Consider the following 15,960-nt stretch of genomic DNA (forward strand, 5'->3'; position numbering starts at 1 on the left):
TTTAAAAAATAAAATAAAATGTTATTTAAAAAAAAAAGTTGGGAATGAGCACAGTGTGGCCAGCCTTCATTTTGCCAAATAAGAGTAAGTCAAAAACTAGTATAATTCTCACACTACCATCTACTTTCCTCTTTTATTTTATAAAAGAAAGTATATTTTAATACAAAAAATCAGATAATTTGAAAGAGCAGTCCTTTTTTTTAAGATTTATTTATTTTAAAGATTTTATTTATCTATTTGACAGAGGGAGCCCAAGCAGAGGGAGCTGCAGGCAGAGAGGGAGAAGCAGGCTCCCTGCTGAGCAAAGATTCCCAGGACCCTGGGATCATGACCTCAACCAAAGGCAGACACTTAACTGACTGAGCCACCCAGGTGCCCCAAGATTTTATTTTTAAGTAATCTCTACACCCAAGGTGGGGGCTTGAACGTACAACTCTTAGATTAAGAGTTGCATGCTCTACTGCCTGAGCCAGCCAGGTGCTCCAATTTTTTTAAAAAGCCGTCTTTTATATTTAGCTTTCATTATTTTATTTTTAATTTTTTAAAAAATTAATTTTTAGGGTGCCTGGGTGGCTCAGTTGGTTAAGTGACTGCCTTCGGCTCGGGTCATGATCCTGGAGTCCTGGGATCAAGTCCCACATTGGGCTCCCTGCTCAGCCGGGAGTCTCCTTCTCCCTCTGATCTTACCCCCTCTTGTGCTCTCTCTCTCTCTCATTCTCTCTCTCAAATAAATAAATAAAATCTTTAAAAAAAATAAAAATTTAATTTTTATTCAGCTTTTTTATATTTAATAGGTTTAGGTTTGGAAAAAAGATCTAATACAGTGTCTTTTTTTTCCTTTTACCCTGTGTTGGAAAAACCTCTGTCTTGGAGTGTCTTGTTTGGAAACAGTTGCTGTAGGGCAGTGGTTCTCTGGTCTTCAAACCCTTGGAGGTCTTCAAAATCAAAGCCATTTTCATAATGAAATTGAGATGTTATTTTCACTTTTTACTCTGTTATTTGCATAGAAGATATAAAAGTCATGGTGGATAAAACTGCCTGCCCTTAGAACTAAACACATGAGGACACCACGTCATACTCTGTCATATCCTAACAGTTAAAAAAAAAAAGTTTTGCTTTAGAGTGTCCTTGATGGAGCAGCAAAAATTATTAATTTTATTAAATCCAGACCTTTGTACACCTTTTTAGTGTTCTGTGTGACAAAATGGGAAATACGTATAAAGCATATGGAAACATGATGGTCTCAGGAAAAACATTTGTATGATTGAGTTGCAAGCTGAACTATCTGCTTATTTTCATGGAACACTATTTGTAAAATTCAATTTTGGCTACTGGGCATTCATTTTCTGAAATATGAGTGAAGTGCACCTGTCATTTCAAGAAAACAACTGGTATATTTATAGCTAATAATAAAATCACGTTTTTGGTTAATTTTAGAGTTTTGGAAACATCTGCTGCATGAACTAGACAGCTTCACAGTATTTACAGACTTTTCTGATGGGATGAGTAATGATATTAACAAATGTACTTTTTTTGATATAGTGTAATAAGTGGGTCAGTATCTAGAAGATTTGCATAACTCAGTATTTTCCATATGACAATGCATGACGTTATGGAATCAAATATTGGTAAAAGATTTATCCAGAGTCTAAGATACATTAATAGATTTAATGTAACAGGGTATAAAAAGTTCATTGGTATAGTTTCCAATTCCACATTGCTATTAACTTTTATGAAATAACCTTTAAGAAACTACCACTTGTCAGAATTTGGGTATAGTCTAAAAGAAGAATATCCACAATTATTTGAAAAAGCTTTTAAAATTCTCCCCTTTCTAACTTGTGATATTCTTTGTATACTTCACCATTAAAATGCTATATTGCAAGAGAGGCAGATATGCAAATCTAGCTGTCTTCTATTAAGCTAGAAATTAAGGGGTTTGCAAAATTATAAAACCTCTTCTCACTATTTGTTTTGTTTTGGAAAATACATTTTCACAGAAATGTTATTTTTATGCACATTGGCACGTATTGAGCTTTTATTATTTAAATGAATTAATATTTTAAAATTTGCATTTTAATTTCTAATATAGTAAAAATTGGTAGAAATAACCCACAATAACAAAAACTTTTTGGGGTTCTCGGTAATTTTTAACAGTATAAAGAGGTTCTAAGGCCAAGAAGTTGTAGAACTGATGTTTTAGGGGAATGGAAGTGTCTGATTTATATGAAGACAGATTTGGGCTCTTGTTTGGAATGTAGCCCCCAGAAGCTCCCATTTCCCCAGCCTGTTTTACCCTTTACAGCTCAGTGTTCTCTCTTATCCTCTCATTGTCTCCACTTTCTTATTTCTCATTTCATTCCTTTATCCACTGCTCTCTGCCCTTGGCCTCTACTATTGCCCTTTCCTGGTACCCTAAAGGGTACTTTTCAGTAATCATCATTTTACCTATCTTCAGCATTTAATTGTGTTGATCATACTCTCCTGTCAAGAATGCCCCCCGCCAGCCCCAGCTTTGTCTAAATATGAGGTGAGATTCTGTAGCTGAAGAAATATATATCTCAAGGTCTCAGTGCAAACAGGATCTGTTGAGATGACTTTCACTTGAGCTGGAGGTTTAGGGAGGAAGTGGTATAGAGATTTGGTTATGTATTTTCAGTATCATTGCTTGGAATTAAGAGGTCACTGAAATGATTTAGGTGGATGTAACTTGACGCTCTAACGAAGTAATTAGTATTGAGAAAAATAACCAAGAAAGACTTTTTTTTTTTTAAACCTGTAGTAAAATTTAATAATTGTCAAAACTGGAGAGGTTTTGCAGAATTGCTAAGTGGACTTTCTTTATACCCTTGCATATTTTTGTGTTGATGCATCTAGTAATAAAAATGTAGGCTATAGGGTGCCTGGGTGGCTCAGTCGGTTAAGCGTCCAACGCTTGATTTTGCTTCAGGTCATGATCTCAGGGTCCTGGGATCCAGCCCTGTGTCAGGCTCTGCGCTCAGTGGGGAGTCTGCTTGAGATTCTCTTCCTCCCTCTCTGTCTGCCCCTCCCCTCCCCCCAGCTCTCTCTCTCTCAATTAAATAAATAAGTCTTAAAAAAAAAAAAGTGTAGGCTCTGAAGTTATATTTCCAGGGTTTGGATCTGACCCCACTGTCTACTAGCTGGTGATGTTCAGCAAGTTATTTAACCTTTCTGTAGCCAAACTTCTTCATCTGTAATATGGGAATGGAGTTACAAACATTAAAATGAGATAGTTCATGTTAAGTGCTGAGAATGCTGCCCACCGTGCATATAGTAAGGTCTTGCTAAAATGTTAGATATTGTTCTGAGATGATTGTGGCTTACTGGGGGTACTAGTTTTACCAAACCATTGCTGGCATGGAGCTCACATTTTCTTGTGATTGCCAGTTTGAAAACATTTTGCACCTTTAGGAGAGGATTGATGTCTTCTGAATTTGGTGAGATGGGGTGCTAGAAAAGCCTTTTTAGTGGTTTCTTGGGAGGTCTTTTGTAATGATTTACCATCTGAAATGCTAATGGTAGGAATAGATGTGTGAATAATATTACTTGTGTTTCAGTATTTCAAATTTTCTTTTGCTGTGATTGGGAAGACACAGATGAAACTCACATCTTAGTAGTAGTAAGAAGACTTAGGGTGAAGAGCCTTGGATTTTTCTCTGATTTTCTGGACTAAGAGTACCCATTAAAGCTCTTGCTTAATCCACAAAGGGCAAATGAAAAGTTTATGAAGTTTTTTGTCAATAATTATAAAACATTTGGGAATCTGAGATGAACTCAATCATAACAGGATTCTTCTACCTACATGTGTGTAAAGCTAGGTGAGGAAATGTTTTCTTGTTGGTTTTTCTTGGCCGGCTGAATATGCACCATGATATATATGAAGGATCCATGAAGAACATCCCTTGGAATGATTTCTCATCTAATAGCTACTCTGCTTTATAATCACAGGCTCTTAGTTCTAATATATGTCTTTATGGTAGGAATTTATCCAGGGGCTAAGCTGCTGCTTTTTTTTTTTTTAAGATTTTATTTATTTATTTGACAGAGAGAGACACAGCGAGATAGGGAACACAAGCAGGGGGAGTGGGAAAGGGAGAACAGGCTTCCTGCTGAGCAGGGAGCCCGAGGTGGGGCTTGATCTCAGGACCCTGGGACCATGACCTGAGCCGAAGGCAGACGCTCAACAACTGAGCCACCAGGTGCCCCAGGGACTAAGCTTCTTAAGGATAATTTAGAGATATTGATGATATTTCATGTCAGTTTTATTCGGCACATATACACATACATGCAAGCGCAACCCAAAATATAGTTGAACAGTGAACAAAGAAGGAAGAAAAATAATTAGATACTAGGACTGTTTAAGTACCTTCATTCCATGTTTAGATTACCCCCAATTCTTTTGTTTTCAGGATTGGATCATTATAAATCATGGTTTAATTATTCTATTATTCAAAATAAACATGATTATTTCCTTTCTTCACTGCATTTTACAGATGATTAACTCAGTGTAGGAATCCTTACTCTCACACTGTTTCTATCTATTTATTTTTAAAGATTTTCTTTATTTATTTGTCAGAGAGAGAGAGCATAAGCTGGGGGAGCAGCCGGCAGAGGGAGAGGGAGAAGCAGGCCCCGCTGAGCAAGGAGCCCGACCTAGGGCTCGATCCCAGGACCCCGGGACCATGACCTGAGCCAAAGGCAGATGCTTAATTGACTGAGACACCCAGGTGCCCCACACTGCTTCTTTTTAATAGCTGCATTTGATGTATGTGTTCTGTACCTTGATGTATGTGTTCTGTACCTGAATCTTAAAAAATGAAAAAAAAAGTGTTTCAGGGAATTTATTTTTAAATTCTTCCTGCCTTTACTTGTGGCCTTGCTTGCTAGTATTCTCTGAGAAGCTTCAAAAGAAAAGGTAGATGAAGTATGTGGGAGTGTTAACCCTTGACACAGAGTGGTTAGATATTCGAAAGAACTACTTGCTTACTTCTTTCAGACATTCAAAAAGAACTACCATTTGCCAACCTCTTTTCAAAACAAAGGCTTTCACAGAATTCTTATCCTCATGAAAAAGCCCTGTTAGTGAACATTTATGAGATAGGTGTTCTGATAGGTAGAGAAAAGGAAAAGAAGCACTGAGTGAGTAAAGAATAAGTCAGTAGATATTTACTGAATACTAAGTGCTTTGTACTTTGCTAGATTTAGGTTTTGGTATCAGTCAATAAGTATTTGAGCGCCAGAATTGACATGCCAGAATTCCCATCTTTAAAGAGCCTACTTTATTCTGACAGGGACAAATAAAATGCATGTAAATAAATAAGCCACTGCATTGACTGGGTGACTTCAGTTATTGTAAGTGTAATGAAGAAGCCAAAATAAAGTTAGAAGACGACTGAAGATGTTTCTTTCGCTAGAGAGGTCAGGATAATAGAATAAAAACTGCTAGTGTAATAACAGACCAGACTTATTTGCATATGATAAAGAATAAGAGGAATAACTAATTCAGTGGCTCTGAACTTTCAGACCTAGTGTCCCCTTTTACACCAGATATTTTGGAATCCACTAATGAAATTCATACAAAATATCTACAAGATCTAATTAAAGAAAAATATATGTACACATAATGTTTTAAATGTAATACAAAGAAATAAAGTAATTTATGATAAAATAATATGCATTTCAATATGTAAATTGTTGGGTATGAATCTACTGGAAGTTATATGGAAGTAAGCAGATGCTCCTACCTATACATAGATTTACACTGAGTGTAGTTGCAATGGATACACATTGATAAAGGTATATCCTTTTGGTTGCTCAGATACCAGACAACATTGCTATTGGTCACATGTTATTTTTTGTTTGTTTCAAATAATACCAACTCTCTGTAAAATTGTGAACAAAAACAGTATATAGTCTTCTTTTAAATTACATTTTCCTGGGTGCATTCCTGGAAAACTCAGTGTATGTTAAAACTGGGAGAATACTTCTCATTACACCTAAGCAGAGTTAGGTTCCGGGTTAGATAATTATAAACATCTTTGTCACCTCCTGACCAGGACATTCTAAAGTAGAGTGAATCGCAGAAAGGAAAACTGTTACCAAGTGAGGGGAAGTAAGTGGAAGCTTAAGAAAATGTCAGCAACAAGGGGAAAGGGTAATGACAGGTCCTTCAAAGGAACTTGGGTTTTAGAAGTAGCAAAGAAGAATCAGTTTGAAAGTGCATTGGGGAATAAGGAGGACATCTATTCCATTTCCAGCCCCTGAGGATCAAGGGATATGGGAGAAAACTCAGCCTTCAGTTGAAACATTGTTAAGGGAAGCTATTGTAAGGTTGGGATATTCATGAAGTGAATTTCATGAAGTGAATTTCATTAAGTGAAGGGAAATGCTTTTGGATAAGAGGATAAACATTATTATTATTATTAATTTTTTTTAGAAAGCGAGAAAGAGCATGCACACATGTGCAGTTGGGGAGGGGTGGAGGCAGAGGGGGAGAGAGAATCTTAAGCAGGCTCCCCGCTCTGCGGGCAGCCTCACCTGGGGCTCTATCTCATGAGCCTGAGATCATGACCTGAGCTGAAAGCAACAGTCAGATGCTTAACTGACTGAGCCACCCAGGCGCCCTGAGGATAAACATTATTGAAAGCATGGGGGTAGGAACAGTCACCAAATTAGGAATGCTATGTGCTTGTGAAAAGATTTATGAAGGTTGAAGAGAAATGACACGCATTAGGATAGTTTGGGGTGAGTGTATCTTAGTGTACACACTTTGGATGAGAACCAAATTGGTAATCTGCTTTAGCAATCTAGTCTATGGGGTGTGAAAGGGAGAGAGTAGATTGAAATTTGAAATTGACCAGATTTTGGCGGTAAAGAAGGATAACTTGATGTTTCTTATTTGGGAAATGGTAGATTTTTTTGTTGTTAACAAATAGAAAGCAATACATAGGAGAAGGAACAAGTTTAGGGCAGAGAAAAATAATTCTGTTATAAACAAGTTGGGTTTGAAGTATTTGAAAAATAACTCAGCCACAACCAAGTTGGGGTGTTTTATAGCATGGTAACTATAATTTTTTGTGTGTCTACTGTGTGTTAGGTACTATTGAAAATATTTTACTTAAATTCTTTCATTTACTCTTTTTTTTTTTTAAGATTTTATTTATTTATTTGACAGAGACATAGCGAGAGAGGGAACACAAGCAGGGGGAGCGGGAGAGGGAGAAGCAGGTTTCCCACCGAGTAGGGAGCCTGATGCGGGGCTTGATCCCAGGACCCTGGGATCATGACTTGAGCCGAAGGCAGACACCTAACAACTGAGCCACCCAGGCGTCCCTCATAGTGAGGTATTGTCATCCTGATAGTACAGTTGAGGAAATAAGCTTAAAGAGGTGTCAGCTTGTTCAAGGTTTTACAATTAGCTGATCAGGAATTAAAACCCAGTCTCTAATCTCTCATAAGTTTATAGACTTTTCTAGATGTAGATTTTCGTTTTGTATGTTGTTTGGATTTCATGGTGCTTCCTAAATCTGAGAACTCATGTCTTTGAGCAATTATAGAGAAATTCATAGTCATTATCTTTTCAAATAGAACCTCTTATGGATTTTCTTTATTTTCTTTGAGAATTCTGGTTGGATGAATGTCAGGCTATCTTTTTTCTGTGTCTTATTACCCTGTTTATGTTTTTACATCTTTGTCTCTCTGCTCCATTCCATGGATTATGCGTGGATAACTTCTTCAGGTCTGTGCTCTAAGTCACTAATTCTCTCTTCAACTTTGGTCTGCTGTTTAACCTGTCCAGTGGGTTTTTAATTTCAGTGATGCATTTCTAGATGATCTATGTGGTTCTTTCTCCCCGTATTTATTTATTTACATATATTGAAGTGTAGCTGACACACACTGTTACATAGGTGTACAACATAGTGATTTGATCGGTTTATACGTTATGCTCTGCTCACCACAAGTGTAGCTCCCGTTTGTCACCATACAATACTATTATAATACTCTTGACTATATTCCCTGTGCTGTATCTTTTATTCCTATGACTTCATTCCATAACTAGAAGCCTTTATCTCCCATTCCTCACCCATTTTGCCCCTCCCCCACTCCTCTGTCATCTTCTTGGACCAGAACCTGTGTGGTTGTCAGGTTTCTTGATTGTTTTTGATAGTCTCTAGTTCTTTGCTCATGTTTTTGACTTCTTTTCTTTTCCTTTCCTTTTTAACATCTTAAGCATTTAAAAAAGTATATTTGATTGTTCTAATACTTTGGAGGCTCTAATTCTGTTATTTGTCATTTCCACTGAGTCTCACCTATGGTGGTTGTTTCCTCAATGGGTTTTTAAATTTTGAGTTGAATGCTTATTATTTTGGTGACCTCGATCTGTGAAAATCCTAAAAGGCCCATGTGGAAGGTCTGCTCCTCTAGAGAGCAGTTACTTCTGTTGGGAACCCAAAGGCTCTATCAATTTGACAACTTTAATTTCTCAGCTTGAAGTTTCTTAGACCATATAGGTAATGTTTTGTTCGCTTTTTCAGATTACTTACTCCACCACATTACTCTAAGTGTGGGAATCAGTGTACAGGTGGTAGGTTGTTAGAAGTAAATAAGGTATTCTAGAGAAATTATCAAGGAAAAATTGTAACAATTAAGAAAAGGGCAGAGGAATATGAGTTAGTTGTGACTAAGAAGAAATGGTCAAAGTAGGTGGAAAACCAGGACGGTTGTTTTTTAAGTAGGAGAGAGATTCAAGGGGAGGGTGGTTTATTCATTGGCTCTTTGTGTTCTCAGTACTAACCTTGTTCTTTCACAGTTTATTGTTTTTTGTTTTTTACTTTTTAAAATTAAACTTTTTATTTTGAGATAATTGTAGATTGGCTTGTAGTAATAACTAATACAGAGAAATCACTCGTGTCCCTAACCCACTTTCTCCCAGTGGTAACATCTTACAAAACAGTACAATATCACAGCCACAATATTGACATTGATATAATCAAAATAACAACAGTTCAATCACCAGATTCCTCATGTTGCTTTTTTTATGTATACAGACTTTTATTTTTTAGAGCAAATTTAGGTTCACAACAAAATTGAACACAGATTTCCCATATACTCCCTGATCCCACATATATACTGCCTCCCACACTATCAGCTTCTTGCCCCAGAATTTGTTACAAATTATTACAATTTGTTACAATTGATGAACCTCCGTTGATATGTCATTTCACTCCAAGTCCATAGTTTTACATACATTAGGATTCACTCTTGGTGTTTTACATTCTCTGAGTTTTGACAAAAATATAATGGTGTGTAACCACCAAATATAGTATCATACAGAATAGTTTGTTACTAAAAATAGTTTGCCCTAAAAATCCTCTGTGCCTGCCTAGTCATGTTTCCCTCACCTCTAACTCTTGCAGACCACTAATCCTTTTACTCTTTGCCTTTTACATAATATGATAGCTTTTCCTTTTACAGAGTATCATATAGCTTAGAATTAGCCTTTTCAGATTGGCTTCTTTCACTTAGCAATATGCATTTAAGATTCCTCCATGTCTTTTCATGGTTTGATAGCTCATTTCTTTTTCAGTCCTGAATAATATTCCATCATCTAGATGTACCACAGTTTATCTATCCATTCACCTACTGAAGGACATCTTGATTGCTTCCAAGTTTTGTCACAGTTTTTATCAATGCTTTCCTCTCCTTTTCCACCTGTCTCCTCTCCCAAAAGGAAAAAAAAAGCACAGTAGTACTAATGACCCTTGGAACGTAGTTATTTGTATACTTGTTTGTGTATTTTGCTGGATTATAAATACTGAGGGCAAAGACCTTCAGTTATTTATACTGACATCTCATAATAAACATTTGAATGGCCTCATTCTTACACAGATACTTTTTAAAGGTATGCTTAAAAACACATTCATAACTTTTCTTGACTTCTGAAACCAATCCTGAATATAAACTCTCTTTGTTGGCTAGGGAGATCTTGTTCGAAAACTGAAAGAAGATAAAGCACCCCAAGTAGATGTAGACAAAGCTGTAGCTGAGCTCAAAGCCCGGAAGAGAGTTCTGGAAGCAAAGGTGAGTCTTGGGAATCCTAAAAGAGGAACGTCATCTTTATTTAATCTCTTTGGGTGGGAAAGACCTAGAAAAGTTTCTGAACAGTATCATTTGCCTTATCTCTATTTATCCAGCATGCCTTCTTATGTGCTACCTGGCCGACTTCTCATGCTTTCACACTCCATCTCAAAATGTCACCTTGTCTGTGAAGTCTCTCTGACTTCTGACCCACCCCTCCCCTAAATCCTAGATTTAATACACTCTGCAAATTTCCCTGGAAGGCATTGTGCTTTTTTGTGTGTGTGTGCTTGCTCTTCTTTATAAATTCTTCTATCCCTGGAAATAATGGTTTTGTGTCAAACTTTTTTTTCTTTTTGTATCCATCTGATACCTGCTCCCAAATCTTTCAAACAGTAAATCTCTCATCACCAAACTGAAATAGTTTGGAGTTCTAAGTCACTGTCTCACTACAGTGATCCACTAAAAATTCAGATATTGCTTATCAGTATCTGCATCTAAGTAACCTTAGTCTTCCTAAATAATTAAGTTAAAGGGATCTTTTTTGTAACTGAAAGGGGGGAAAAACCCTAAGGTTTCTGTTTTTTTAAAGGCATCAAAATCTTGTCTGATAAATTTTGTATTGAATTTTGCTGAGGAATAAACCAAACTCACATATATAAATTCATATTTCCTCTCACCCCTAATCTCACCCCTAACGTTTTCTATTTGAAAATCCGTTATAGGAGCTAGCATTACAACCCAAAGACGACATTGTAGACAGAGCAAAAATGGAAGATACCCTGAAGAGGAGGTTTTTCTACGATCAAGCTTTTGCTATTTATGGAGGTAGGGGATTAATGATAGCGCAATTATGTTGGTGGCTTTGTTATTGTTCTTAAATCAAAAACATGGCTTTTCAATCGATAACTGTATCAGGTCACATAAAACAGAGAACATTTTGCTCTTGTTTGTTTAAAATTGGCCATTTGGTGTAAAATCTGTTTATTCCTTTCCATCCTACTTATTTTCGAAGACTGCTTTTTTTCCATTTGGAAGTAGGGAATTGTTAGGGGCCCAGGTATGAAGCACTTAATATGTCCAGGTACCTATCACACTCTTCTTTGGAGCAGTTGAGGGCCATTGTAACACTGGCCAACTGTATCGTGCACCTTCACACAAGGGCAGTGACAAGCCAGGGTCCCTAGGTTCTTCTTTATAGCAACTGCCAGGAGAAAACATTCTTCATAGGTATGTAGGTAAATCTCTACATCTTTCTAAATGCTTTGTGAAGGTATGTAGGCAAATATATTTCACTGATTAAGTGTACAATGGTATTTTTCATAGTCGGTGGAGATCATTCCAACAGTATTAGACTTTTAGTACTTTGTCCCTGAAACTTGATTTGAGTTTGGCTAAGCAGATCTCTAAATGTTTCACTTGAGGTTTAAATATAGTGTGTCATATACTCAAGATTAAATATAGTGGTTTATATATCCAAGAATAAATTAGAGAATTGGGTGCTAAAATTCATCATTGTTATCAGCTGATGCAACAAGTTAGATCTATGGCAGAAAAGTGTAATCTGTTTTTCATTGTTTCTCATATGTGGAGGAACATCTTTTGCTTTTAGTTTTTTGCTAATCCTACTTGGAATTCTTAATATAGAAGTAGTAAATGGAGTAAGAGCTTTTTAATTTTACTTCTGTTAGCTAGCTGGAAATAACCCCTTCAGTATTGAGGGGTTTGAATTGTTGACTTTAATACCTCTTTGGGGAATATGTGAAGCCTTACAGTTTCATACATCTTCTTGCTTTAATTTGCTCAGAGTGACAAGGTAAAGTACAGGTTTTCCTTGTTAATATTTTATAGGTGTTAGTGGTCTGTATGATTTTGGGCCAGTTGGATGTGCTTTGAAGAATAATATTATTCAGACCTGGAGGCAGCACTTTATCCAAGAGGAACAGATCCTGGAGATTGATTGTACCATGCTCACCCCTGAGCCAGTTTTAAAGTAAGATTTCTACTTTGGGGGCTGAAATTCATTAATATGCATATTTAAGTAACTTCTCCTGATTGTAAAAACTACCCATATTCATTGTAAAAATGTGGAAAATAAGGAAAGACAAAATATACACCTAATGTCCATAGACAGCCATGTCAAAATTGTTGTGTTTATCCTGTCTTCTTTCTCTGTAAGTCCTTGTGCATACATCAATGTTAGCAGCACACTGCTTTTTTTCATGTAATGTAGGTGAACGTTTACTTATGTCATTAAATATTCGTCTAAAGCATTTTTAATGACAGCATAGTACTCTCTTGTGGATATACCATAATTTATTTAGCTAGTGCCATATCATAGGCATTTAAATTGTTCCTGGGGCGCCTGGGTGGCCTAGTTGGTTAAGCACCTGACTCTTGGTTTCGGTTCAGGTCTTGATCTCAGGGTCCTGGGATCGAGCCCTGAGTCAGGCTCTCTGCTCAGCAGGGAGTCTGTGTGAGGATTTACTCCCCCCCCCGCCCCCATGCATGCGCACTCTCTCTCTAATAAGTAAATCTTAAAAAAAAATAAATTGCTCCTGATTTTTGAGTCCACTGAACATCCTGATAGATAAATTTTGTATATATATGATTATTTCCTTATTCTAAGTTTTTAGAAGTTCTGGGCAAAGGTGTGTATACATTTAAAATCAAATAACTACTATTCGTGTTGAAGTGTTAGTGCAGAAATTTATTTTATTCCTACTAAGATTGTTGAAAGCAGGGCAGGATTGCTAGAATATAGAAAGAAGAATCCTTACATTTTGTATCTCATCACTTCATTTAATGTTGCCTGGTAAAGAGCTCATTTTCACTGTTTGCATCCTTTGGGCTCTCAATAATTTCACCCAATAAAAACAAGATGAATTCCTGATGATGGATCTAAAAGATCAAGACAACCTATTCTTTAGCTACTTGCTTTACTAATAGGAACTGCGTAAGAGATAATACCAGTGTCCATACAGTTTTTGGTGGCAGAAAACTCTTTTCTTAAGATTGAGGATCTATACTGAGTTATGAATTCTTGCCTAGTCAAAGTCCCCCTGGTTTTGGCCTTTGCGTAAATCATTAATAATGAGATAGGCATGGATTAATTGATTCTGCAGGTAGCACATACTTTATGACAACTTGTAAAAGAGTATAATCCAGTTGATGTCTCTTTCCTTTGGGAAGGAAGAGCGCGGAGAAAAGGGTGGAGATAGATTTGAGGAAGAATTTTCTCTGGCCTACATTATCTACCATGGATACGTCATTATATATATTGGAGCTTCCATCTTTCAGATACACAGATATAAGCTTGATATACTACATATAGAAGGGGGATATCTTAGAACGTAAAGTTTATGTATTAATTTGTATGAAAATGACAAATTGGCTTGGCATTTGTTAACTTAGGACCTCTGGCCACGTAGACAAATTTGCTGACTTCATGGTGAAAGATGTAAAAAATGGAGAGTGTTTTCGTGCTGACCATCTATTAAAAGGTATGGTTTTTCATCTTGGATAAATATTCTTCCAAGTAAAATTGATCAAAACAGAGGGTTTAGATTAAGCTTTTCTCATATTTTTTCTATTAAAATTTTTTTGGGGCCTAACATACAAAGAGTAAAGAGCACAGATCTTAACCATATAGGCTGACCTCATTAATTACACTCTACCTTACCATGCTGTGCAGATACTGGCAACCCGGGGCCAAGCAAGTCTATCAGTGCTGTTTTGCCAACAGCTTTTGCTCACTTTGTCTCTCTCACATTTTGGTAATTCTCGCAATATTTCAGACTTTTTCATTATTATTTGTTATAGTGATCAGTAATTAGGACTCCCTGAGAGCTCAGGTGGTGGTTAGCATTTTTCAGCAATAAAATATATTTTAATTAAGGTGTACTTTTTTAGATATAATGCTATTGCATATTTAACGGAGTACAATATGGGGCAAACAGTTTTTATATGCACTGGGAAACCAGAACATTTATTTGACTCACTTTATTGCAATATTTGCTATATTGTGGTGGTTTGGAACCAAACCTACAATATCTCCAAGGTATGCCTATACAACTTGAGTCCCTTATTTAACAAAAAGAAGTTATATATGATAATTAGAAATTCTGAGTCAGCAAAGGAATCAAGACAGTATCGTGATTCTCCCTGTAAAATCAACCGTGGGATTTATATAAAGTGAAAACATTATCCTTGGATTCATTTTTTTTTTTACCTCTCCAACACTGAAATTCAAAGTGTATTGTCCTTTTACCCCTTGATTGAAATTGACATGTACCAACACTGTTCTTGTAGCTCATTTACAGAAATTGATGTCTGATAAGAAGTGTTCTGCTGAGAAGAAATCAGAGATGGAAAGTGTCTTGGCTCAGGTAAGTAGAGGTGTTATCACAGCAACTCAGGTAGGTGCTGTCTTTCTTACAGTGTTTGGTGACTGTTGAATTCCACATTGTGCTGACCCAGGCCACGATTGTAAGGAAGTGGAGTTTACCTTCTGTCTGTCTTTGAATTTTTATTTTCTTCTCTCTCTACCTTTTGTGGCTTTATTTTAACCCAAACTAGCAATTCAGTGTAAAGAGGCATGAAATTTGTTCTCTTTGGAAACCAGTTTTCTGGGTTTAATAACAAAAACCAGAGGAGTGACTAATGATGAATAGTGTTCGGTCTTGATGTGGAGATTTTAGGGCAGATATCCTTATGAACACTGTCTCATCAGCCACTTGATCTGCTTCTGGTTGCACTATCCCTGACTATTTGCTATTACTCTTAGAACCTGATGAACAGGCCCCTGCTTTTCTTATAGACTAAAAGTTTTACAATTTCTATTTAAGTTGGCAGAGTTTAAGGAAGACTTAGACCATAGAGATAATCTGTTCTGACTTTTACCAAGTGCAGGAATACCTTCTATATCAGAAGTAGTTCTTACCCCTTTTTTGGGTCACAGATCACTTTAAAAATATTACGAAAACTGTACCTCTTTACCCCGGGAATACGCATATGTCCATGTATGTATGTTGCTGATTTCTCACCTTATGTATCCATTTAAACAAAATACATTTCTCCAACACCATATTTGATCATGAGGTCCACCAAGGCTCACCTCTTAAATTTTATTTACTTCCTTGGGCAAAAATGTACATACACACACAGAAACCAGTGCTGTATTTATACGTATTTTCTTTATATTGGCATATAAATATGTGAGGCTCAATGTAGGAATCCCTACCTCTTTGTGTTTTCTCATGAGAATTTACTGGATACTTTTCCACTGCTGCCTTGTTTTCTAAAAATAATGCTGATTTTTCCCTGTGGTATCTTGCTTTCTAAGGTAGCTGAGAAATTTTCTCCTTCCTCATTTAAATTGAAAGAAAATCTTAATTTGGCTGTTGACTCATCTGTGAATTTATTTTAGTCCTTGTGAGGTGTATTTTATCCTTTGCTTGAAGCTCTTTGCTTTAGTATTGTTGCTCATGATTTAATAAATCAATTCTTGGATTTTGACATTGTTATAGCCAAAAATTCATATCTCATTTCCTTTCTTTGCCAAAAGCATGACCTTTATTAGAAAGAAGAAATGAAAAGCACTTCTAATTACCCTTTAGTTACTGTTTCCCATTTAGAATGTTAGACTTACTAAGCTTTTGTAAGTATGTGTGTTTGATCTTAACAGTTTCATTCATTTCCGAGTCAATTGTCAGAGCAGGAAGTAATTAGTTGATTCATTAAGTCATTTATAGTTTGAACCCTGACTTTCTGTCTCATATCCACGGTCTTAGAAGAGAGTCTGTTTTTTGTTTTTTGGGTTTTTTTTAGAGAAAATGTATGCACGTGCTGGTGAGGGGAGGG

At 36.4% G+C, this 15,960-nt stretch overlaps 1 protein-coding gene across 1 annotated transcript in view; it reads left to right on the forward strand.

Moving 5' to 3' along the window:
- GARS1 (glycyl-tRNA synthetase 1) overlaps positions 1-15,960 on the forward strand; it is a 45,838-nt gene that overhangs the window by 2,666 nt on the left and 27,212 nt on the right. The window contains exons 2-6 of the mRNA XM_027573507.2: positions 10,000-10,101; positions 10,824-10,926; positions 11,950-12,091; positions 13,513-13,601; positions 14,410-14,486. Coding sequence (XP_027429308.1) covers positions 10,000-10,101; positions 10,824-10,926; positions 11,950-12,091; positions 13,513-13,601; positions 14,410-14,486 — 513 coding nt within the window. The remainder of the gene's footprint in view (positions 1-9,999; positions 10,102-10,823; positions 10,927-11,949; positions 12,092-13,512; positions 13,602-14,409; positions 14,487-15,960) is intronic.

This window comes from Zalophus californianus, chromosome 12, assembly GCF_009762305.2.
Source record: "Zalophus californianus isolate mZalCal1 chromosome 12, mZalCal1.pri.v2, whole genome shotgun sequence".
Lineage (NCBI taxonomy): Eukaryota > Metazoa > Chordata > Mammalia > Carnivora > Otariidae > Zalophus > Zalophus californianus.